Genomic DNA, 26568 nt, shown 5'->3' with positions numbered 1-26568 from the left:
CATCTCATTTGTACATACTGTACCCGATACCATCTACTGTATCTTGCCTATGCTGCTCTGTACCATCACTCATTCATATATCCTTATGTACATATTCTTTATCCCCTTACACTGTGTACAAGACAGTAGTTTTGGAATTGTTAGTTAGATTACTTGTTATTACTGCATTGTCGGAACTAGAAGCACAAGCATTTCGCTACACTCGCATTAACATCTGCTAACCATGTGTATGTGACAAATAAAATTTGATTTGATTTGATTTGATTTGAAACATGTGGAAGAAGGTGCTCTGGTCAGATGAAACCAAAATTGAACTTTTTGGCAACAATGCAAAACGTTATGTTTGGCGTAAAAGCAACACAGCTCATCACCCTGAACACACCATCCCCACTGTCAAACATGGTGGTGGCAGCATCATGGTTTGGGCCTGCTTTTCTTCAGCAGGGACAGGGAAGATGGTTAAAATTGATGGGAAGATGGATGGAGCCAAATACAGGACCATTCTGGAAGAAAACCTGATGGAGTCTGCAAAAGACCTGAGACTGGGACGGAGATTTGTCTTCCAACAAGACAATGATCCAAAACATAAAGCAAAATCTACAATGGAATGGTTCAAAAATAAACATATCCAGGTGTTAGAATGGCCAAGTCAAAGTCCAGACCTGAATCCAATCGAGAATCTGTGGAAAGAACTGAAAACTGCTGTTCACAAATGCTCTCCATCCAACCTTACTGAGCTCGAGCTGTTTTGCAAGGAGGAATGGGAAAACATTTCAGTCTCTCGATGTGCAAAACTGATAGAGACATACCCCAAGCGACTTACAGCTGTAATCGCAGCAAAAGGTGGCGCTACAAAGTATTAACTTAAGGGGGCTGAATAATTTTGCACGCCCAATTTTTCAGTTTTTTAATTGTTAAAAAAGTTTGAAATATCCAATAAATGTCGTTCCACTTCATGATTGTGTCCCACTTGTTGTTGATTCTTCACAAAAAAATACAGTTTTATATCTTTATGTTTGAAGCCTGAAATGTGGCAAAAGGTCGCAAAGTTCAAGGGGGCCGAATACTTTCGCAAGGCACTGTAGGTTTTATTTACCATGTTGTTTGTGTTCCACTGGTTGCCCTTTTGTCATGGCAACGGGCCACAAATCTTGTTGCTGTATTCTATAAAATCCTTTCTCTGTAATTAATATTACCTGATTGAGCCAATCATGTAAATGTAATTAACTAGAAAGTCGGGACACCACAAAATAATGTTTATAGAGCTGTTACCTTCCGAATAAACTCTTAAGACCTGGTAATCTTTCACCTCAATAGCAGTCAATATTTATTCGTCACCTTATTCAGTCTCATCTGAAAGTTGTAAATTATATAAATTATATCTTCACAAACTTTGGCTAACAAGTTGAATCAGCAATGTAAAATTTGGTTAAATTATTTAATTACTAAATAACTAAACAATCACACAGAATTACACATTCACAGGATTGCTCATACATGAAAAACGTCCCTGGTGGACTGAACCGTTATGACAGCCGGTTACACAAAGAGAGGGGTTTGGGCTTGAATGAAAGACCGGGAGGACTGAAGAACAAAGGAAGAAGTTGTGCTATCGTAAATACAGAATCTTATGCATTCTAAATAACCGCCCATTTGGAAAAGGAAAATGCAAAAAAATATTTACTCTGAGCAGCGCTTCGGTAGGTTGGTCGTAGATAGAAGGCCGGGTTGTCCAGCATGGATCTCTTGTCCTCTGAAGAATGTCTAGTGGTGAACTGGAGCGTGGTAGAATGGATCCTTTGTCCGTCCTCTCCGAGCCGTAGTTTACAGTTTCTGCGGCTAACTCAATCGGCTTGGAGGTATCACTTCTTTAGTGAACAAGAGTTCAAAGTTCATACCAAGTTGCCATACTTTAAGCTCATGCTATATTCTGGCTGGTATAGTCAAAATTCATCCTTTCGGCGTGTTGATCGTCATCTTCATGTTGAAATTCAATGCTAATTTTGTTAAGTTCTTGTCATTCAACCAGAGCTCACACTGAGGTTGGCTTAGTTCTGTGATCTTGTCCTTTTAACGCAGGGACCGCAAGTCCTCACGTCCTTGGACAGAAAGTTGGACTGGCTTATATCGTGGTGAAGAGACGGGCTTGTTTCATAGTTTACAACCAATGTCTGTTCAATCGGACGGGGCCTCTGAGTGAGCAGGGTTTACTCTTATGACAAACCGTTCTCTCATTAAGAAGCTAAAATTACATTTAATCTTTTCACAAATAGTTTCATGTTTAAACATTTAAATTGCACAACAATTCCATGTGAATCTGATAACTAGAATGTGTAGATTTTCCAAGATACAGTTTATGTCGTCCTATCATCAGTAATCATGTCTCAGACGCCAACTGATCTGACATCATATTCATTAAGTACCAACACATATTTCCAACTGATTGGATTACCGAAATATGGTTCCGTTTCCCATCTTTTGATGTTACCAGACTCTATGTTAACAAAGGCTTTCCAAGAGTCAACTCTATAGAGTAGAGAGAGAGAAAAAGAGAAAGGTATTTATGGGGGTCATAAACCTCCCCCAACAGGCCAACGTCATGACAGGAGTTTATCAATGTTTGATTTGTTTTCAAATGATTTGTGGGTCTATGGGAAATATGCGTGTCTATTGTGGTCATTCATTTGTCAGGAGGTTAGGAAGTGTAGCTCAGTTTCCACCTCATTTTGTGGACAGTGTGCACATAGCCTGTCTTCTCTTGAGAGCTAAGTCTGCCTATAGCGGCCTTTCTCAATAGCAAGGCTATGCTCACTGAGCCTGTACATAGTCATGGATTTTCCTAATTTAGGGTCAGTCCCAGTGGTCAGGTATTCTTCCACGGTCTACTCTCGGTTTCGGGTAGCATTCCAATTTGCTCTGTTTTTTTTGTTATTATTTCCAATGTGTCAAATAGTTATCTTTTTGCCTTCTCATCATTTGGTTGGGTCTAAATGTGTTTCTATCCTGGGGCTCTGTTCACAAACACAAAAATACCCCACAGAGCCCCAGGATATAAACAGACCCAACCAAATGATGAGAACTCTGGCTGAGGGGACTCTTCTCTAGGTTCATCTCTTTGTAGGTAAGGGCTTTGTGGTGGAATGTGTGGGAATCGTTTCCTTTTAGGTGGTTGTAGAAATTAACAGTTCTTTTCTGGATTTTGATAACTAGTGGTTATAGTCCTAATTTTGCTCTGCATGCATTGTTTGTGCTTTTGCATTGTACACAAATTATATTTTTTGCAGAATTCTGCATGCAGTCTCTCAATTGGGTGTTTGTCCCATTTTGTGAATTCTTGGTTGGTGAGTGGACCCCAGACCTCACAACAATAGAGGGCATGTTAGTTAAGTTTTCTGTTCCTTTTGACAGCATAGAAGGCCCTTCTTGCCTTCTCTCTTAGATAGTTCACAGCCTTGTGGAAGTTACCTGTGGTGTTGATGTTTAGGCCGAGGAAGGTGTAATTCTTTGTGTGCTCTAGGGCAACAGTGTCTAGATAGAATTTGTATTTGTTGTTTTGGCTACTGGAAATTCTTTGAAACACCATTATTTTTTGTCTTACTGAGATTCACTGTCAGGGTCCAGGTCTGAGAATCTGTGCAGAACATCTAGGTGCTACTGTAGGCCTTCCTTGGTTGGGGACAGAAGCACCAGATCATTTGCAAGCAGCAGACATTTGATTTCTGAGTCCAGTAGGGTGAGGCTGCAGAATGTTCTAGTGCCATTTTTCCCGAGATTGCTGTCGACTGGCAGTACCAGTCAAAAGTTTGGACACACCAAAGAAGCCACCCTTTTCCTTGATGACAGCTTTGCACACTGTTGGGATTCTCTCAACCAGCTTCATGAGGTATCACCTGGAATGCATTTCAATTAACAGGTGTGCCTTGTTAAAAGTTAATTTGTGGAATTCTTTCCTTCTGAGCCAATCAGTTGTGTTGTGACAAGGCAGGAGCGGTATACAGAAGATAACCCTATTTGGTAAAATACCTATTCCATATTATAGCAAGAACAGCTCAAATAAGCAAAGAGAAATGACAGTCTATCATTACTTGAAGATAAGAACTTTGAATGTTTCTTCAAGTCTAGTCACAGAAACCATCAAGCTCTATGATGAAACTTGCTCTCATGAGGACATCCATAGGAAAGGAAGACCCAAAGTTACCTCTGCTGCAGAGGATACATTCATTAGAGTTACCAGTCTCAAAAATTGCAGCCCAAATAAATGCTTCACAGAGTTCAAGTAACAGACACATCTCAACATCAACTGTTCAGAGGAAACTGCGTGAATCAGGCCTTCATGGTCGAATTGTGCAAAGAAACCACTACTAAAGGACAACAATATGAAGAAGAGACTTGCTTGGGCCAAGAAACACGAGCAATGGACATTAGACCGGTGGAAATCTGTCCTTTAGTCTGATGAGTCCAAATTTTTGGTAAAATGGATTTAAGTTTGCCTGCAATAAAGTCCCCGGCCACTAGGAGCGCCGCTTCTGGATGAGCAATTTCTTGTTTGCTTATGGCCTTATAGAGTTGGTTGAGTGAGGTCTTAGTGCCAGCTTTGGTTTATGGTGATACATAGAGGGCTACAAATAATATAGATGAGAACTCTCTTGGTTGATAGTGTGGTCTACTGCTTATCATAAGGTACTCAACCTCAAGGGAGGAATACCTCAAGAATTATTTAATAGTAGACATCGCACACCAGCTGTTATTGACAAATAGACACACACCCCGCCCTTCGTCTTACCAGACATAGCTGCTCTGTCCTGCCGATGCATGGAAAATCCTGCCAGCTCTATATTATCCACGAAGTCGTTCAGCCAAGACTCGTGAAACATAAGATGTTACAGTTTTTAATGTCCCGTTGTTAGGATAGTCTTGATCGTATATCATCCATTTTATTCTCCAGTGATTGCACGTTGGCCAATAGAACGGATGATAGTGGAGGTTTAATCCCTCGCCCTACGAATTCTAAGAAGGCAGCCCAACCTCCGCCCACTTCTTCTCTGTATTTTCTTCACGCAAATGACGGGGATTTGGGCCAGTTCCTGAGAAACCAGCATATCCTTCACGTCTGACTCGTTAAAAAAAAAAAATCTTCATCCAGTTCGAGGTGAGAAATCGCTGTTTTGATGTCCAGAAATTATTTTCGGTCATAAAAAGATGGTAGCAGCAACATTATGTACAAAATAAACAACGCAAAAAAAATGAACAAAATAGCAAAGTTGGTTAGGAGCATGTAAAATGGCAGCCTTTTCCGCCGGCGCCATTCTTACACCACTGCAGGTGACGGCAGAGACTGGGGGAGGACTTGTTGGACTTTAACACTCTGAGCTTGGGGGAGTTTGAGGGGGTGGGAGGTAAAGCCCTCCACAACCTCTGCATTAAGGTGAGGAACATGGAGCCCTGGCCACTAATAGCTGGTTGGCACGGGTTGAACCGGGAGTCGGACAGGGGTGTCCTTTCTGTGTTTTGTTGAATTTGCTGTTTGCTCAGGCAGAGTTGTCTATTTAGATAACAAGGAAGAACAGGGTCAAAGGTTGGGGGATAACAGACCCTTTACTATTATTTAATGGGATGGTCTCTGCGCGCCTTAGAGTAGAATTTGAGTTGTATAAAATGATAAACAGTGTTTTAGGAGATATGATGTGTTGGGAGGGGGGTTGCTGCCTGTACAGCTGGGGAAGATAGGTTGGATATACGGTTGTAGAAGTGGTGAGGTTTTGGTTATTGTGATGTTTGATGTTGAGTGCAAGTTGAGTATGCAGCACAGGGATATTGTTTTTTAAAGGGGAGGGGGGGGGGGGGGGGCTGAGGTTTAATGAAATGAGGATGCATCATTAAAGAAAGACTCTCTCTCTCTCTCATTACCAGTATCCTCTCTCTCTCTCTCTCTCTCTGTCACGCCCTGACCTTAGAGATCATTTTTATGTCTCTAGTTTGGTTTGGTCAGGGCGTGAGTTGGGGTGGGCATTCTATGTTTTGCGTTCTATGTTTTCTATTTCTGTGTGTTTGGCCGGGTGTGGTTCTCAATCAGAGGCAGCTGTCTATCGTTGTCTCTGATTGAGAACCATACTTAGGCAGCCTTTTCCCCACCCGTGTTTTGTGGTTAGTTGTTTTCTGTTTATGCACCAGACAGAAATGTTTCTTTCGTTTGTTCTCTTTGTTATTCTTTTTTGCTATTTCAGTGTTCAGTTTAATAAAAATCATGAACACGTGCTACGCTGCATCTTGGTCCTCTCCTTCCAACAGCCGTTTCTCTCTCTCTCTCTCCCAGTACCCTCTCTGTCCCTCTCTCAATTCAAGGGGCTTTATTGGCATGGGAAACATGTGTTAATATTGCCAAAGCAAGTGAGGTAGATAATATACAAAAGTGAAAATAAATATGGGTTGTATTTACAATGGCGTTTGTGCTTCACTGGTTGCCCTTGTGGCAACAGGTCACAAATATTGCTACTGGGATTTCACCCAGTAGATTTGGGAGTTTATCAAAATTGGGTTTGTTTTCGAATTCTTTATGGGTTTTATCTGAGGGAAATATGTGTCTATATGGTCATACATTGGGCAGGAGGTTAGGAAGTGCAGCTCAGTTTCCACCTCATTTTGTGGACAGTGGGCACATAGCCTGTCCTCTCTTGAGAGCCAGGTCTGCCTACGGTGGCCTCTCTCAATAGCAAGGCAATGCTCACTGAGTCTGTACATAGTCAAAGCTTTCCTTAAGTTTGGGTCAGTCAGTGGTCAGGTATTCTGCCATGGTGTACTCTCGGTTTAGGGCCAAATAGCATTCCAGTTTTCTCTTTTGTTGTTGATTCTTTCCAATGTGTCAAGTAATTCTCTTTTTGTTTTCTCATGATTCGGTTGGGTCTAATTGTGTTGGTGTCCTGGGGCTCTGTGGGGTCTGTTTGTGTTTGTGCGCAGAGTCCCCTGTACCAGCTGGCAGAGGGGGGTCTCCCTCCAGGTTCATCTCTCTGTAGGTGATGGCTTTGTTATGGAAGGTTTGGTAATCACTTCCTTTGAGGTGGTTGTAGAATTTAACGGCTCTCCTGTGGATTTTGATAATTAGTGGGTATCGGCCTAATTCTGATCTGCATACATTATTTGGTGTTCTACCTCTTTCCATCAATTTGTATAGCAGACCCTCATGCCAAATTGAGTCCAAGGCTTTTTTTGAAATCAACAAAGCATGAGAAGGCTTTGCCTTTGTTTTGGTTTGTTTGGTTGTCAATTAGGATGTGCAGGGTGAATACGTGGTCTGTTGTATGGTAATTTGGTAAAAAGCCAATTTGATATTTGCTCAGTACAATGTTTTCATTGAGGAAATGTACGAGTCTCTCTCTCTCTCTCTTTCTCTCTCTCTCATTACCAGTATCCTCTCTCTCTCTCTCTCTCTCTCTCTCTCTCTCTCTCTCTCTCATTACCAGTATCCTCTCTCTCTCTCTCATTACCAGTATCCTCTCTCTCTCTCTCTCTCTCATTACCAATATCCTCTCTCTTTCTCTCTCTCTCTCATTACCAGTCTCTCTCTCTCTCTCTCTCTCTCTCTCTTTCTTTTCAATTACAGCGGGAGGCCGTGTGAGCCTCTGATAAAGAAGAGAGCATCAGAAAGTCGTTGCTCTTCTTGAGGAAGGATACAGAGGCATTTGAGTCATTGCCAAGGGAACGCACCAGGGCCTTGAGCAGGGCACCAACATACAGCAGTGCAGGATGGGAAATGTACAGATACAGTACAGCTCCAAAAGTATTGGGGACATGTTTTTGGCTCTGTACTCCAGCACTTTGGGTTTGAAATGATACAATCAGGTTAACCAGACTATCAGGTTAAAGTGCAGACAGTCAGCTTTATTTTAAAAGGGAATTTTCATCTATTTAGAAATTACAGCACTTTCTGAACATAGTCCCCGTATTTTAGTGGACCAAAAGTATTGGGACAAATTAATTTATATGTGTATTAAAGTAGTAACAAATTAAGTATTTGTATATATTCTGTCACTTCAATGTCACCATAATAATGTAAAAAACATTTATATTTGGCCTCAATATTGGAATACCAATGGAGAATCGACGTAGAAAATGCAAATCGCTACTGTATGCATGTGTTGAATTCTACATACTCACACTGAAGACTTTTGCAGCCTCTGACTTAAAACTACGGTAATGAGATTAGATTTTCTTCCCCAGCAGTTGTTTTGGTAATCAGCTGGGTAGATATCAAGAATTGAAATAACCATTAAACATATTCCCAGATAGTCCCTTTGAGGACGAATGAAAGGCCTTTCCACACAGACACTACGTCTACGCTGCAGAGAGAAGCGCTGTATTGATTTTCATCTGACTACCGCCATATTCTTTCATTTGATTCATGCAGAAAACAAGCGTACCCGACGAGAGATACAATTATATGACAATGAATAAGCATTCGATAATTCGACCACCATCCCAACTTGATTTAAAAGAGTCGATAATGTACCATTTTCACTGCAATTGTGTTCCAACCGTGTGGAGTATGAATTTGCAGATAGAGCTAGATTCATATGGACGAGGAACAAAAGTGCAGTGTGAAGATTCTGATCTCTCTCCAAGGCTATTATCTCTCTTGGAAATAATCAAAGATAGTTTTTTTAAGAAGTTGTTCTTTTATTTTAAAACAGATTCGTTGAGTTGATCCGAGTTGATCCGAAACTGAGAGTTTGAAAATAAATTCTACATGGACTAGCTTGCTTACCTGTCTATCTGTCTCTCTTCCTTTCCTTAGCAAGTAGCTAATGTTTGATCTCTGTTGATTCTTCTGAAGTGGTTTCACGTTCACAAACACTCTCTCTCTCCCTTCCGGCTCACCTGTTTCTCCCCAGACTGGCAGGTATTCATCCTGTTGTATATCCAACATCAGCTCCAGTCCGTTACCCATCCCTCCCTTCATGGTCACCAGCAGCGGGCGGTTATCTTGGCCAGAGTTGAACGTGTAGCATTTCCCATAACGGGTGAAGATCTGAAACAAGAAGAAGGCCAATGGGTTTCAATTAGCAGTATAATGAAGAAAACGCAATGTGTCCCAAATGCCAACCAATAAAGGGCACTACTATGACCTAAGCCACAAGGTACCTGCATTTTGGAAAGTATTCACCCTCCTTGACTTTTCCACATTTTGTTACGTTACATCCTTATTCTTAAATTGATTCAATTGTTTTTCCTCATGAATATACACACAATAGCCCATAATGACATCACAATACCCCATAATGACATCACAATACCCCATAATGACATCACAATACCCAAAAATGACAAAACAAAAACAGGTTTTTAGAAATTCTTGGACGATTATAAAAAAATTGCAAAGTATTCAGACCCTTTACTCAGTACTTTGTTGTAGCCACTTTGGCAGCGATTACAGCATGGAGTCTTCTTGGGTATGACACTACAAGCTTGGCAGACCTGTATTTGGGGAGTTTCTCCCATTCTTCTCTGTAGATCCTCTCAAGCTCTGCCAGGTTGGATGAGGAGCTTCGCAGCACAGCTATTTTCAGGTCTCTCCAGAGATGTTCAATCAGGTTTATGTCCGGCCTCTGGCGAGGCCACTCATGGACATTCAGAGACTTGTCCTGAAGCCACCCCTGCATTGTCTTGGCTGTGTGTTTGGGGTCGTTGTCCTGTTGGAAGGGTGAACCTTCACCCCAGTCTGAGGTCCTGAGCGCTCTGGAACAGGTTTTCATCAAGAATCTCTCTGTACTTTGCTCCGTTTATCTTTCCATCGATCCTGACTAGTCTCCCAGTCCGTTCTGCTGAAAAATTTCCCACAGCATGATCCTGCCACCACCATGGTGCCAGGTTTCCTCTAGATGTGACGTTTGGCATTCAGGCCAAAGAGTTCAATCATGGTTTCATCAGACCAGCGAATCTTGTTTCTCATGGTCTGAGAGTCATTTAGTTGCCTTTTGGCAAACTCCAAGCGGGCTTTTTTTCATGTGCCTTTTACTGAGGAGTGGCTTCCGTCTGGCCACTCTACCATAAAGGCCTGAGTGGTGGAGTGCTGCAGAGATGGTTCTCCCATCTCCACAGAGTAACTCTAGAGCTCTGTCAGAGTGACCATCAGGTTCTTGATCACCTCCTGACCAAGGCCCTTCTCCCCCGATTGCTCAGTTTGGCCAGGTGGCCAGCTCTAGGATGAGTCTTGGTGGTTCCAAACTTATTCCATTTAAGCATGATGGAAGCTGTTGTCTTCTTGAGGACCTTCAATGCTGTTGAAATGTTTTGGTACCCTACCCCAGATCTGTGCCTTGACACAATCCTGTCTCAGAGCTCTATGGACATTTCCTTTGACCCCATGGCTTGGTTTTTGCTCTGACATGCGCTGTCAACTGTGGGACCTTTATATAGACAGGTGTGTGCCTTTCTAAATAATGTCCAATTAATTTAATTTACCACAGGTGGACTCCAGTCAAGTTGTTGAAACATCTCAAGGATGATCAATGGAAACAGGATGCACCTGAGCTCAATTTCGAGTCTCATAGCAAAGGGTCTGAATACTTATGGAAATGTAAAGTTATTTCTGTTTTTATTTTAAATGTTTAATATTTTTCTGTTTTTATTTTTAATACATTTGCAAACATTTCTAAAAACCTGTTTTTATGTTGTCATTATGGGGTACTGTGTGTAGATTGCTGAATATTGTATATGTTGAATCGATTTAAAAATAAGGCTGTAAGGTAACAAAATGTGGAAAAAGTCTAGGGGTCTGAATACTTTCCGAAGGCAAAAATTGTGGATGCAGCTTTTCTGAAAATCTGTAAACTGTAATGTGACAAGACAAAATACACACTTTATACAGTAAGTCAGACATTGGCAGTGAAACCCCTTAACGCTCAAGAAACAAACGTATCAACATTTAATGAAATGTCCTTTGAAAAATGTCAACCTTTTAATATGAGGTTTGACCTTTAGAGAGAAGAATGACTGGGGCTGCCGGGCACAGTGAGAAGTTGCAGCAGTAGTATACCTGGTGGTGGGGGGTGTGGCTACAACAGTAGATAACTGGTGGTGGGGGGGAGTGGCTACAACAGTAGATACATGGTGGTGGAGGGGGTGTGGCTACAACAGTAGATACCTGGTGGTATGGGGGGGAAGTGGCTACAACAATAGATACCTGGTGGTATGGGGGGGAAGTGGCTACAACAATAGATACCTGGTGGTATGGGGGGGAAGTGGCTACAACAATAGATACCTGGTGGTATGGGGGGGAAGTGGCTACAACAGTAGATACATGGTGGTGGGGGGGTGTGGTTACAACATTAGATACCTGGCGGTGGAGGGGTGTGGTTACAACAATAGATACATGGTGGGGGGTGTGGCTACAACAGTAGATAACTGGGGGTGGGGGGGAGTGGCTACAACAGTAGATACATGGTGGTGGAGGGTGTGGCTACAACAATAGATACCTGGTGGTGGAGGGGTGTGGCTACAACAGTAGATACCTGGTGGTGGATGGGTGTGGCTACAACAATAGATACCTGGTGGTGGAGGGGTGTGGTTACAACAGTAGATACCTGGTGGTGGGGGGGTGTGGCTACAACAGTAGATACCTGGTGGTGGAGGGGTGTGGTTACAACAGTAGATACCTGGTGGTGGGGGGGTGTGACTACAAAGATACCTACCTGGTGGTGGAGGGGGTGTGACTACAACAATAGATAACTGGTGGTGGGGGGATGTGGCTACAACAGTAGATACCTGGTGGTGAGGTAGAGGGGTGGGAAGTGGCTACAACAGTAGATAACTGGTGGTGGGGGGGTGTGGCTACAACAGTAGATACCTGGTGGTGGGGGGGGGGGGGGGGTTACAACAATAGATACCTGGTGGTGGAGGGGGTGTGGTTACAACAGTAGATACCTGGTGGTGGGGGGGTGTGGTTACAACAGTAGATACCTGGTGGTGGAGGGTGTGTGGTTACAACAACAGATACCTGGTGGTGGGGGGGTGTGGCTACAACCATAGATACATGGTGGGGGTGTGGCTACAACAGTAGATACCTGGTGGTGAGGGGTGGGGACTGGCTACAACAGTAGATACCTGGTGGTGGGGGGTGGGGACTGGCTACAACAATAGATACCTGGTGGGGGTGTGGCTACAACAGTATATAACTGGTGGTGGGGGGGGTGTGGCTACAACAATAGATACCTGGTGGGGGGTGTGGCTACAACTATAGATACCTGGTGGTGGGGGGGGGGGGGGGTTACAACAATAGATAACTGGCGATCGGGGATTGTGGTTACAACAGGAGATACCTGGTGGTGGGGGGTGTGGTTAAAACAATAGATACCTGGTAGTGGAGGGTGGGGACTGGCTACAACAGTAGATACCTGGTGGTGGGGGGGGGGGGGGGGGGTGTGGCTACAACTATAGATACCTGGTGGTGGAGGGGTGTGGCTACAACAGTAGATACCTGGTGGGGAGGTGGGGGGTGGGTAGTGGCTACAACAGTAGTTACCTGGTGGTGGGGGGGTGTGGTAACAACAGTAGAGACCTGGTGGTGGGGGGGTGTTGCTACAACAGTAGATACCTAGTGGTGTGGGGGGGGGAGTGGCTACAACAGTAGATACCTGGTGGTGTAGGGGGAAGTGGCTACAACAGTAGATACCTGGTGGTGTAGGGGGAAGTGGCTACAACAGTAGATACCTGGTGGTGTAGGGGGAAGTGGCTACAACAGTAGATACCTGGTGGTGTGGCGGGGAGTGGCTACAACAGTAGATACCTGGTGGTGTGGGGGGAAGTGGCTACAACAGTAGGAACCTGGTGGTGGGGCGGGAGTTGCTACAACAGTTGATACCTGGTGGTGTTGGGGGAAGTGGCTACAACAGTAGATACCTGGTGGTGTAGGGGGAAGTGGCTACGACTGTAGAAACCTGGTGGTGGTTGGGGAGGAGTGGCTAAAATAGTAGATACCTGGTGGGGGGAAGGAAGTGGCTACAACAGTATGAACCTGGTGGTGGGGGGGAAGTGGCTACAACAGTAGATACCTGGTGGTGTGACGGGGAGTGGCTACAACAGTAGATACCTGGTGGTGTGGGGGAGGGAGTTGCTACAACTGTAGATACCTGGTGGTGGGGGGGGGGGGAGTGGCTACAACAGTAGATACCTGTGGTGGGGCGGGAGTAGCTACAACAGTAGATACCTGGTGGTGTGGGGGGGAAGTGGCTGCAACAGTAGATACCTGGTGGTGTGGGGGGTATGTCTACAACAGTAGTTACCTGGTGGTGCGGGGGAGAAGTGGCTACAACAGTAGATACCTGGTGGTGTGGGGGGGAAGTGGCTACAACAGTAGATACCTGGTGGTGTGGGGGGAAGTGGCTACAACAGTAGATACCTGGTGGTGTGGGGGGGAAGTGGCTTTAATAGTAGATACCTGGTGGTGGTGGGGAAGTGGCTACAACAGTAGATACCTGGTGGTGGTGGGGAAGTGGCTACAACAGTAGATACCTGGTGGTGGGGGGGGAGTGGCTACAACAGTAGATACCTGTGGTGGGGCGGGAGTTGCTACAACAGTAGATACCTGGTGGTGTGGGGGAAAGTGGCTGCAACAGTATATACCTGGTGGTGTGGGGGGTATGTCTACAACAGTAGTTACCTGGTGGTGTTGGGGAGAAGTGGCTACAACAGTAGATACCTGGTGGTGGAGGGTGTGGTTACAACAGTAGATAACCGGGGGGTGGGGGGAGTGGCTACAACAATAGATACCTGGTGGTGTGGGGGGGAATTGGCTACAACAGTAGATACCTGGTGGTGTGTGGGGGGGAGTGGCTACAACAGTAGATACCTGGTGGTGTAGGGGGAAGTGGCTACAACAGTAGATACCTGTGGTGGGGCAGGAGTTGCTTCAACAGTAGATACCTGGTGGTGTGGGGGGGAGTGGCTACAACAGTAGATACCTGGTGGTGTGGGGGGGAATTGGCTACAACAGTAGATACCTGGTGGTGTGTGGGGGGGAGTGGCTACAACAGTAGATACCTGGTGGTGTGGTGGGGACTCCAGAACTGAGCAACATCAATAAAAACATAAGACACAGTTGATTCTATAGTGTTTCCTACCTGTAATATTATCACATCATTATGGCTCGGCAGCATAAGGAACGGTGTCTATGTGACTCTTTATAGAGCACTACTAGGGTGGACGAAACACACACAAAAGACAAAACACAACACCACCCACAACAAATGGTCAGTGCTTTTAGTTCTCATAACTACAATAGAGAAAGTGTTTTCCACCACTGAATGAATAGACAAACCAGCTAGCCAGATGAAGAGCAGTTATTTTCACTAACCAGACAGACAGGAATATTTTTCCTCCCTACTGATCACAAGAATACATTAATGCCTGTCTGCAGCTGAAATGGAAACTTTAACAGAAAAATCTCATGTTGCTACTAAAATGTTAATGTTTAATACTCTTTGAGTCTATGGTCAATTTTAATTAAGAGCTCACCATGAGGTAAAAAGGTGTGAGAAGGATAGAGAGAGAGTGAAGGACTGAGTTAAAGAGAAAGAGTGAAGGACTGAGTGAAGGAGAGAGAGTGAAGGGGAGATAGTGAAGGACTGAGTTAAAGAGAGAGAGTGAAGGACTGAGTGAAGGAGAGAGAGTGAAGGGGAAAGAGTGAAGGACTGAGTGAAGGAGAGAGAGTGAAGGGGAGAGAGTGAAGGACTGAGTTAATAAAGAGAGAGAGTGAAGAACTGAGTGAAGGATAGAGAGTGAAGGGGAGAGAGTGAAGGACTGAGTGAAGGAGAGAGAGTGAAGGGGAGAGAGTGAAGGACTGAGTTAAAGATAAAGAGTGAAGTACTGAGTGAAGGAGAGAGAGTGAAGGGGAGAGAGTGAAGAACTGAGTTAAAGAGAGAGAGTGAAGGACTGGGTGAAGGAGAGAGAGTGAAGGGGAGAGAGTGAAGGACTGAGTTAAAGAGAAAGAGTGAAGGACTGAGTGAAGGAGAGAGAGTGAAGGGGAGAGAGTGAAGGACTGAGTGAGGAGAGAGAGTGAAGGGGTGAAATAGTGAAGGGTTGAAAGAGAGAGAGTCTGAGAGAGAGACTGAAATAGACAAAGAGAGAGACAGACAGAGACAGAGAGACAGACAGAGAGAGACAGACAGAGCGACTGACAGAGAGAGATTGAGAGAGAGAGACAGAGAGAGAGAGAGAGAGAGAGAGTGAGAGAGACCCATATTTATGCTTATTTATTTTCCCTTGTGTTCTTTAACCATTTGTACATTGTTAAAACACTGTATATATAATATTACATTTGTAATGTCTTTATTGTTTTGAAACTTCTGTATGTGTAATGTTTACTGTTAATTTTTATTGTTTATTTCACTTTATATATTCACTTTATATATTATCTACCTCACTTGTTTGGCAATGTTAACACATGTTTCCCATGCCAATAAAGCCCTTGAATTGAATTGAATTGAGAGAGACAGAGAGAGCCAGAGAGATACAGACAGAGAGACAGACAGAGAGATACTGACAGAGAGAGACTGAGAGAGAGAGACAGAGAGAGACAGACAGAGAGAGAGAGCCAGAGAGAGACAGACAGAGAGAGACTGAAAGAGAGACTGACAGAGAGAGACTGATAGAGAGACTGACATGGAGACAGAGAGAGAGACAGAGAGAGGGAGAGACTGAGAATGAGACAGAGAGCATCAAGTGTTTTGTGTCCTATTCTACTGAAACTAACTGAGTGGGATACCTAGACAATGACGCTTTGCAAAATAAAATCTTCACATAGGCTACAACAAACCTGTTGGTCTCCAGATGCTCTGGGGGACAAATAAAGCCATCTAAATGTCATTACCTCTACATAACAATACTGTGGAACATGACAATTTCCCTATACATATTAAACACTGAGTGGACAAAACATTAAGAACACCCCCCTCTAGTGGCAGTGCAGAACCAAGCTGTTACTATGATACATAAACACTGAGTGGACAAAACGTTGAGAACGCCTACTCTTTCCATGACATAGACTGACCAGGTGAATCCAGGTGAAAGATATGATCCCTTGTCTACGTCACTTATTAAATCCACTTCAATCAGTGTAGATGAATGGGGAAGAGACAGGTTAAATACGGATTTTTGGATTGTGTATGTGTGCCATTTAGAGAGTGAATGGGCAAGACAAAAGATTTAAGTGCCATTTGAACGGGGTGTGGTAGTAGGTGCCAGGCGCACCGGTTTGTGTCAAGAACAGCAACGCTGCTGGGTTCTTCACGCTGAACAGTTTCCCGTGTGTATCAAGAATGGTCCACCACCCAAAGGACATCCAGCCGACTTGACACAACTGTGGGAAGCATTGGAGTCAACATGGGCCAGCATCCCTACGGAACTCATTCGAGTCCATTCCCTGACAAATTGAGGCGGTTCTGAGGGCAGAAATGGGGGATGCAACTCAATATTAGGAAGGTATACTCATTGTGTACTTACAGTATATGCCAAGTTATATTCTATGGGTATTATATTCTGTTCTATTCTATGGGTATTACATTCTGTCCTGTTCTATTCTATGGGTATTATATTCTGTTATATTCTATGGGTATTATATTCTGTTCTGTTCTATGGGTATTATATTCTGTTCTATTCTATGGGTATTATATTCTGTTCTGTTCTATGGGTATTATATTCTGTTCTGTTCTATGGGTATTATATTCTGTTCTGTTCTGTTCTGTTCTATGGGTATTATATTCTGTTCTGTTCTATGGGTATTATATTCTGTTCTATTCTATGGGTATTATATCCTGTTCTATTCTATGGGTATTATATTATGTTCTATTCTATGGGTATTATATCCTGTTCTATTCTATGGGTATTATATTCTGTTCTATTCTATGGGTATTATATTCTGTTCTATTCTATGGGTATTATATTCTGTTCTGTTCTATGGGTATTATATTCTGTTCTATTCTATGGGTATTATATCCTGTTCTATTCTATGGGTATTATATTCTGTTCTATTCTATGGGTATTATATCCTGTTATATTCTATGGGTATTATATCCTGTTCTATTCTATGGGTATTATATTCTGTTCTATTCTATGGGTATTATATTCTGTTCTATTCTATGGGTATTATATTCTGTTCTGTTCTATGGGTATTATATTCTGTTCTATTCTATGGGTATTATATTCTGTTCTGTTCTATGGGTATTATATTCTGTTCTGTTCTATGGGTATTATATTCTGTTCTGTTCTGTTCTGTTCTATGGGTATTATATTTTGTTATATTCTATGGGTATTATATTCTGTTCTATTCTATGGGTATTATATTCTGTTCTATTCTATGGGTATTATATTCTGTTCTGTTCTATGGGTATTATATTCTGTTCTATGGGTATTATATTTTGTTCTATTCTATGGGTATTATATTCTGTTCTGTTCTATGGGTATTATATTCTGTTCTGTTCTGTTCTATGGGTATTATATTTTGTTCTATTCTATGGGTATTATATTCTGTTCTATTCTATGGGTATTATATTCTGTTCTGTTCTATGGGTATTATATTCTGTTCTATTCTATGGGTATTATATTCTGTTCTATGGGTATTATATTCTGTTCTGTTCTATGGGTATTATATTCTGTTCTGTTCTATGGGTATCATATTCTGTTCTATTTTATGGGTATTATATTCTGTTCTATGGGTATTATATTCTGTTCTGTTCTATGGGTATTATATTCTGTTCTGTTCTATGGGTATTATATTCTGTTCTATTCTATGGGTATTATATTCTGTTCTATTCTATGGGTATTATATTCTGTTCTATTCTATGGGTATTATATTCTGTTCTATTCTATGGGTATTATATCCTGTTCTGTTCTATTATGTGGGTATTATATCCTGTTCTAATATATGGGTATTATATTCTGTTCTATTCTATTCTATTCAATGTTCTATGGGTATTATATTCTGTTCTGTTCTATTATATGGGTATTATATTCTGTTCTGTTCTATTATATGGGTATTATATCCTGTTCTATTATATGGGCATTATATCCTGTTCTATTATATGGGTAATATATTCTGTTCTATTCTATTCTATTCAATGTTCTATGGGTATTATATTCTGTTCTATTCTATGGGTATTATATTATGTTCTGTTCTATGGGTATTATATTCTGTTCTGTTCTATTATATGGGTATTATATCCTGTTCTATTATATGGGTATTATATCCTGTTCTATTATATGGGTAATATATTATGTTCTATTCTATTCTATTCTATTCAATGTTCTATGGGTATTATATTCTGTTCTGTTCTATGGGTATTATATTCTGTTCTGTTCTATGGGTATTATATTCTGTTCTATTCTATGGGTATTATATTCTGTTCTATTCTATTCTATTCAATGTTCTATGAACAATTCTTCAACATACCAACGAGCCTGCAGTGAAAGTTCTTTATTCTTCTTAGATAAAGTGAATGTGAAAACCCACACATCCTTGTAAAGAATGACTTATAGACACAGCATTCTCTCTCACTCCCCCCCCCCCTCTCTCTCTCTCAAATTAATAATTCAAAGAGTTCCTAAGTGTGTGGTGAGCCCCAGGCTATTTTACACAAAACAATCCAAGGAGACCGCTCTGTCAAGCTGTTGGCTATAGTTGCCAGCCAGGGAGGGAGGACTTTTCTCCTCATTGATTCTTAGATCAACAGAGCCACCCAATGTAGGCTGATCCCAGGTCTGTTTGTGCTCAGATCAACAGAGCGAGCCACAAAGGTGGGCTGATCCCAGATCTGTTTGTGCTCAGATCAACAGAGCGAGCCACAAAGGTAGGCTGATCCCAGGTCTGTTTGTGCTCAGATCAACAGAGCGAGCCACAAAGGTAGGCTGATCCCAGATCTGTTTGTGCTCAGATCAACAGAGCGAGCCACAAAGGTAGGCTGATCCCAGATCTGTTTGTGCTCAGAGCAATAGAGCGAGCCACAAAGGTGGGCTGATCCCAGGTCTGTTTGTGCTCAGATCAACAGAGCGAGCCACAAAGGTGGGCTGATCCCAGGTCTGTTTGTGCTCAGATCAACAGAGCGAGCCACAAAGGTGGGCTGATCCCAGGTCTGTTTGTGCTCTTGCCCATTGCTGACTTCATTGAGGACCTTGTCAGGCTGAAGAGAGCATGTCTGGCATGACAATGAGTGACAGGGAATTGGTTAACACAAACACACTGGCGCTCAGGCTACCTAGTACCTACCACGAAAGGACTGAGGCCCTATATCAGGGTTTTCGTTAGTAAAATGTGGTGCCGGACATTAGACCGGCAGCATTTTAATTTACCCGACATTTGAGACATTTGAGAAATTTTCCGGACCCACATCCTTCGGGTGTGTAACCTGATTAGGGAGACGACCCGCAGTGGATGATGGTAATTTATATGAACAGAACATTCAAATCCAGGATGGAACGATGTGCGGTTCCTTCTCATTAACCAAATTCTGATTCTGCACTGAAGATGTTAGACTGACGGACCCCATTTACTTTCCCTCGGTCAACAAGACAAGTAACGGACAGCGACATCACTAGCCTATGTCAATCTACTATTCCCCCGTTAGTAGAAAAGTTGATCTACTCTTTTGGTCAGCTTGTCCAGAGAAAAAAAACGTGACCTATTTCTGGGATAGTTGTGGGAGGATAGATCCCAAATTTATACAACCAGTAGGCCTTGGCTACATTAAATGAACATTAAAAAGCAATAAGTCCGATGCAACAGATCAGAACATTTAGCTTCAAATGTTGATAAACTAGTATTTCTTCACATTAAAAGCACAGCAATGCGTACAAGGCAGTAGGCTACGCTAGGGTTGAATGGCGTGGAACAGGGTTACCGAGATTTACCGGGGTTTACCTCCCGCAAAACCACTCCCCGGATACCTAACTGAGAGAAAGCGGTAAATTATAATAAATGATTTATATGAAGAGCATGGCGTGAAATTGAACTGTTAAATTATATGCCATGGCTAAATATGGCTTCTCTACGGCCTCTGCATGATGAATCATCGCTCAGGGTGGAGACAGACCCATCTCAGTATGGAGCGCAGTAAGTTATAGTCTATGCTACAGTAACATCATTTACACATCTCCATCTGGCTTTTGGGGGTCACCTTGTTTTTAATTGTAAATACATTTTTTTATTACAGCTGTTGAGTTTTAAAACAGCCTAAACACTCGAATATCGTTGTTTTTAATCAGTGCATGTACACGCGTCTCTCTCGCAGACTCTCTCTCCCCATCAACACTATTCAAATTGCATCCAAAATAGATAACCCTGTTCTAGATTGATATATATTCCTATATATAGATGTCCTAGCCTACCTCTTTCAGGTAATACATTCAATGCAGTATTAGCCTTATATTTAGCTAATTCATGATGGGTTATGCATATTAAGTTTCTAACTGATAGCCTCTGGTAATACGCACATACCTGGGCTCCACTGGCCTCTCCTTAAAAAATGCTTGGAGTCCCATGCAGCAAAAGCTAGACTAGAATAGCTTGCTGGACATCATACATTTTTATTGATTAAATCTGATGGTGGTAGGCTATAGCAGTTATTAATTCAGACCCATAACCATTCAGATGGTGGTAGGCTATAGCAGTTATTAATTCAGACCCATAACCATTCAGATGGTGGTAGGCTATAGCAGTTATTAATTCAGACCCATAACCATTCAGATGGTGGTAGACTATAGCAGTTATTAATTCAGACCCATAACCATTCAGACCCATAACCATTCAGATGGTGGTAGACTATAACAGTTATTAATTCAGACCCATAACTATTCAGATGGTGGTAGACTATAGCAGTTATTAATTCAGACCCATAACCATTCAGATGGTGGTAGACTATAACAGTTATTAATTCAGACCCATAACTATTCAGATGGTGGTAGACTATAGCAGTTATTAATTCAGACCCATAACCATTCAGATGGTGGTAGACTATAGCAGTTATTAATTCAGACCCATAACCATTCAGATGGTGGTAGACTATAGCAGTTATTAATTCAGACCCATAACCATTCAGATGGTGGTAGACTATAGCAGTTATTAATTCAGACCCATAACCATTCAGATGGTGGTAGACTATAGCAGTTATTAATTCAGACCCATAACCATTCAGACCCATAACCATTCAGACCCATAACCATTCAGATGGTGGTAGACTATAGCAGTTATTAATTCAGACCCATAACCATTCAGACCCATAACCATTCAGATGGTGGTAGGCTATAGTGGTTATTAATTCAGACCCATAACCATTCAGATGGTGGTAGGCTATAGCAGTTATTAATTCAGACCCATAACCATTCAGATGGTGGTAGGCTATAGCAGTTATTAATTCAGACCCATAACCATTCAGATGGTGGTAGACTATAGCAGTTATTAATTCAGACCCATAACCATTCAGACCCATAACCATTCAGATGGTGGTAGGCTATAGCGGTTATTAATTCAGACCCATAACCATTCAGATGGTGGTAGGCTATAGCAGTTATTAATTCAGACCCATAACCATTCAGATGGTGGTAGACTATAGCGGTTATTAATTCAGACCCATAACCCTTCAATCTTTGTGAAGAGAAGTGAAAGCCTTCTGCATCTAATTCTAGTCCTATAATATTTAAGGATTTTATTAGAATGATTCAGATAAGGAAACCAAAACGTATTTCCGTTAACTGTTGAAAGTGAGGAAGGAATGAAGCAACAATAGAGAGAGAAAGAGGAGGTAGACCAATAACATTAACAGAAATATTAGGAAAGATATGCGTCAGCTGTCTAATTATACAAAATGTGTCTATTTTTCTGAACAGCCACTACCCCCAAGCCATAAGACTCCTGAACATCTAGTCAAATGGCTACCCAGACTATTTGCATTGTCCCCCTCTCCACACCACTGCTACTCTCTGTTGTTATCATCTATGCATAGTCACTTTAATAACTCTACCTACATGTACATATTACCTCAACTAACCGGTGCCCCTGCACATTGACTCTGTGCCGACACCCCCCTGAATATAGCCTCCACATTGACTCTGTACCCTAACACCCTGTATATAGCCTCCACATTGACTCTGTACCGGTACCCCCTGTATATAGCCTCCACATTGACTCTGTACCAGTACCCCCTGTATATAGCCTCGACATTGACTCTGTACCGACACCCCCCTGTATATAGCCTCCACATTGACTCTGTACCAGTACCCCCTGTATATAGCCTCCACATTGACTCTGTACCAGTACCCCCTGTATATAGACTCCACATTGACTCTGTACCAGTACCCCTTGTATATAGTCTCCACATTGACTCTGTACCAGTACCCCCTGTATATAGTCTCCACATTGACTCTGTACCAGTACCCCCTGTATATAGTCTCCAAATTGACTCTGTACCGACAGCCCCTGTATACAGTCTCTACATTGACTCTGTACCAGTACCCCCTGTATATAGCCTCCACATTGACTCTGTACCGGTACTCCCTGTATTTAGCCTCCACATTGACTCTGTACCGACAGCCCCTGTATACAGTCTCTACATTGACTCTGTACCAGTACCCCCTGTATATAGCCTCCACATTGACTCTGTACCAGTACCCCCTGTATATAGCCTCCACATTGACTCTGTACCAGTACCCCCTGTATATAGCCTCCACATTGACTCTGTACCAGTACCCCCTGTATATAGCCTCCACATTGACTCTGTACCAGTACCCCCTGTATATAGCCTCCACATTGACTCTGTACCAGTACCCCCTGTATATAGTCTCTACATTGACTCTGTACCAGTACCCCCTGTATATAGCCTCTACATTGACTCTGTACCGACACCCCCCTGTATATAGTCTCTACATTGACTCTGTACCGACACCCCCCTGTATATAGCCTCCACATTGACTCTGTACCAGTACCCCCTGTATTTAGCCTCCACATTGACTCTGTACCGACAGCCCCTGTATATAGTCTCTACATTGACTCTGTACCAGTACCCCCTGTATTTAGCCTCCACATTGACTCTGTACCGACAGCCCCTGTATATAGTCTCTACATTGACTCTGTACCGACACCCCCTGTATATAGTCTCTACATTGACTCTGTACCGACACCCCCCTGTATATAGTCTCTACATTGACTCTGTACCGACACCCCCCTGTATATAGCCTCCACATTGACTCTGTACCGACACCCCCCTGTATATAGCCTCCACATTGACTCTGTACCAGTACCCCCTGTATATAGCCTCCACATTGACTCTGTACCAGTACCCCCTGTATATAGCCTCCACATTGACTCTGTACCAGTACCCCCTGTATATAGCCTCCACATTGACTCTGTACCAGTACCCCCTGTATATAGCCTCCACATTGACTCTGTACCAGTACCCCCTGTATATAGCCTCCACATTGACTCTGCACCGGTACCCCCTGTATATAGCCTCCACCTTGTCTCTGCACCAGTACCCCCTGTATATAGCCTCCACATTGACTCTGTACCAGTACCCCCTGTATATAGTCTCTACATTGAATCTGTACCAGTACCCCCTGTATATAGCCTCCACAGTGACTCTGTACCAGTACCCCCTGTCTATAGTCTCTACATTGACTCTGTACCAGTACCCCCTGTATATAGCCTCCACATTGACTCTGTACCAGTACCCCCTGTATATAGCCTCCACATTGACTCTGTACCAGTACCCCCTGTATATAGTCTCTACATTGACTCTGTACCAGTACCCCCTGTATATAGCCTCCACATTGACTCTGTACCAGTACCCCCTGTATATAGCCTCCACAATGACTCTGTACTGGTACCCCCTGTATATAGCCTCCACATTGACTCTGTACCAGTACCCCCTGTATATAGTCTCCACATTGACTCTGTACCAGTACCCCCTGTATATAGTCTCCACATTGACTCTGTACCAGTACCCCCTGTATATAGCCTCCACATTGACTCTGTACCAGTACCCCCTGTATATAGCCTCAACATTGACTCTGTACCAGTACCCCCTGTATATAGCCTCCACATTGACTCTGTACCAGTACCCCCTGTATATAGCCTCTACATTGACTCTGTACCAGTACCCCCTGTATATAGCCTCCACATTGACTCTGTACCAGTACCCCCTGTATATAGCCTCCACATTGACTCTGTACCAGTAGCCCCTGTATATAACCTCCACATTGACTCTGTACCAGTACCCCCTGTATATAGCCTCTACATTGACTCTGTACCAGTACCCCCTGTATATAGCCTCCACATTGACTCTGTACCAGTACCCCCTGTATATAGCCTCCACATTGACTCTGTACCAGTACCCCCTGTATATAGCCTCCACATTGACTCTGTACCAGTACCCCCTGTATATAGCCTCCACATTGACTCTGTACCAGTACCCCCTGTATATAGCCTCCACATTGACTCTGTACCAGTACCCCCTGTATATAGCCTCCACATTGACTCTGTACCAGTACCCCCTGTATATAGCCTCCACATTGACTCTGTACCAGTACCCCCTGTATATAGCCTCCACATTGACTCTGTACCAGTACCCCCTGTATATAGCCTCCACATTGACTATGTACCAGTACCCCCTGTATATAGCCTCCACATTGACTCTGTACCAGTCCCCCCTGTATATAGCCTCTACATTGACTCTGTACCAGTACCCCCTGTATATAGCCTCCACATTGACTCTGTACCAGTACCCCCTGTATATAGCCTCCACATTGACTCTGTACCAGTACCCCCTGTATATAGCCTCTACATTGACTCTGTACCAGTACCCCCTGTATATAGCCTCCACATTGACTCTGTACCAGTACCCCCTGTATATAGCCTCCACATTGACACTGTACCAGTACCCCCTGTATATAGCCTCCACATTGACTCTGTACCAGTACCCCCTGTATATAGCCTCCACATTGACTCTGCACCGGTACCCCCTGTATATAGCCTCCACATTGACTCTGCACCAGTACCCCCTGTATATAGCCTCCACATTGACTCTGTACCAGTACCCCCTGTATATAGTCTCTACATTGACTCTGTACCAGTACCCCCTGTATATAGCCTCCACATTGACTCTGTACCAGTACCCCCTGTCTATAGTCTCTACATTGACTCTGTACCAGTACCCCCTGTATATAGCCTCCACATTGACTATGTACCAGTACCCCCTGTATATAGCCTCCACATTGACTCTGTACCAGTACCCCCTGTATATAGTCTCTACATTGACTCTGTACCAGTACCCCCTGTATATAGCCTCCACATTGACTCTGTACCAGTACCCCCTGTATATAGCCTCCACAATGACTCTGTACTGGTACCCCCTGTATATAGCCTCCACATTGACTCTGTACCAGTACCCCCTGTATATAGTCTCCACAATGACTCTGTACTGGTACCCCCTGTATATAGCCTCCACATTGACTCTGTACCAGTACCCCCTGTATATAGTCTCCACATTGACTCTGTACCAGTACCCCCTGTATATAGTCTCCACATTGACTCTGTACCAGTACCCCCTGTATATAGCCTCCACATTGACTCTGTACCAGTACCCCCTGTATATAGCCTCCACATTGACTCTGTACCAGTACCCCCTGTATATAGCCTCCACATTGACTCTGTACCAGTACCCCCTGTATATAGCCTCTACATTGACTCTGTACCAGTACCCCCTGTATATAGCCTCCACATTGACTCTGTACCAGTACCCCCTGTATATAGCCTCCACATTGACTCTGTACCAGTAGCCCCTGTATATAACCTCCACATTGACTCTGTACCAGTACCCCCTGTATATAGCCTCTACATTGACTCTGTACCAGTACCCCCTGTATATAGCCTCCACATTGACTCTGTACCAGTACCCCCTGTATATAGCCTCCACATTGACTCTGTACCAGTACCCCCTGTATATAGCCTCCACGTTGACTCTGTACCAGTACCCCCTGTATATAGCCTCCACATTGACTCTGTACCAGTACCCCCTGTATATAGCCTCCACATTGACTCTGTACCAGTACCCCCTGTATATAGCCTCCACATTGACTCTGTACCAGTACCCCCTGTATATAGCCTCCACATTGACTCTGTACCAGTACCCCCTGTATATAGCCTCCACATTGACTCTGTACCAGTACCCCCTGTATATAGCCTCCACATTGACTATGTACCAGTACCCCCTGTATATAGCCTCCACATTGACTCTGTACCAGTCCCCCCTGTATATAGCCTCTACATTGACTCTGTACCAGTACCCCCTGTATATAGCCTCCACATTGACTCTGTACCAGTCCCCCCTGTATATAGCCTCTACATTGACTCTGTACCAGTACCCCCTGTATATAGCCTCCACATTGACTCTGTACCAGTACCCCCTGTATATAGCCTCCACATTGACTCTGTACCAGTACCCCCTGTATATAGCCTCTACATTGACTCTGTACCAGTACCCCCTGTATATAGCCTCCACATTGACTCTGTACCAGTACCCCCTGTATATAGTCTCC

At 43.3% G+C, this 26568-nt stretch overlaps 1 protein-coding gene across 1 annotated transcript in view; it reads right to left on the bottom strand.

The window, feature by feature from the left end:
- The window catches only part of LOC139371449 (acid-sensing ion channel 1-like), a 453322-nt gene that overhangs the window by 50741 nt on the left and 376013 nt on the right, over positions 1-26568 (bottom strand). Inside the window, exon 3 of the mRNA XM_071111871.1 lies at positions 8872-9022. Within this exon, the coding sequence (XP_070967972.1) occupies positions 8872-9022 (151 nt within the window). The remainder of the gene's footprint in view (positions 1-8871; positions 9023-26568) is intronic.

Source organism: Oncorhynchus clarkii, chromosome 17 (assembly GCF_045791955.1).
Source record: "Oncorhynchus clarkii lewisi isolate Uvic-CL-2024 chromosome 17, UVic_Ocla_1.0, whole genome shotgun sequence".
In the NCBI taxonomy this organism is placed as follows: Eukaryota; Metazoa; Chordata; class Actinopteri; order Salmoniformes; family Salmonidae; genus Oncorhynchus; species Oncorhynchus clarkii.
Note: the sequence above shows the minus strand (reverse complement) of the source record. Positions and strands in the feature narration are given on the sequence as shown.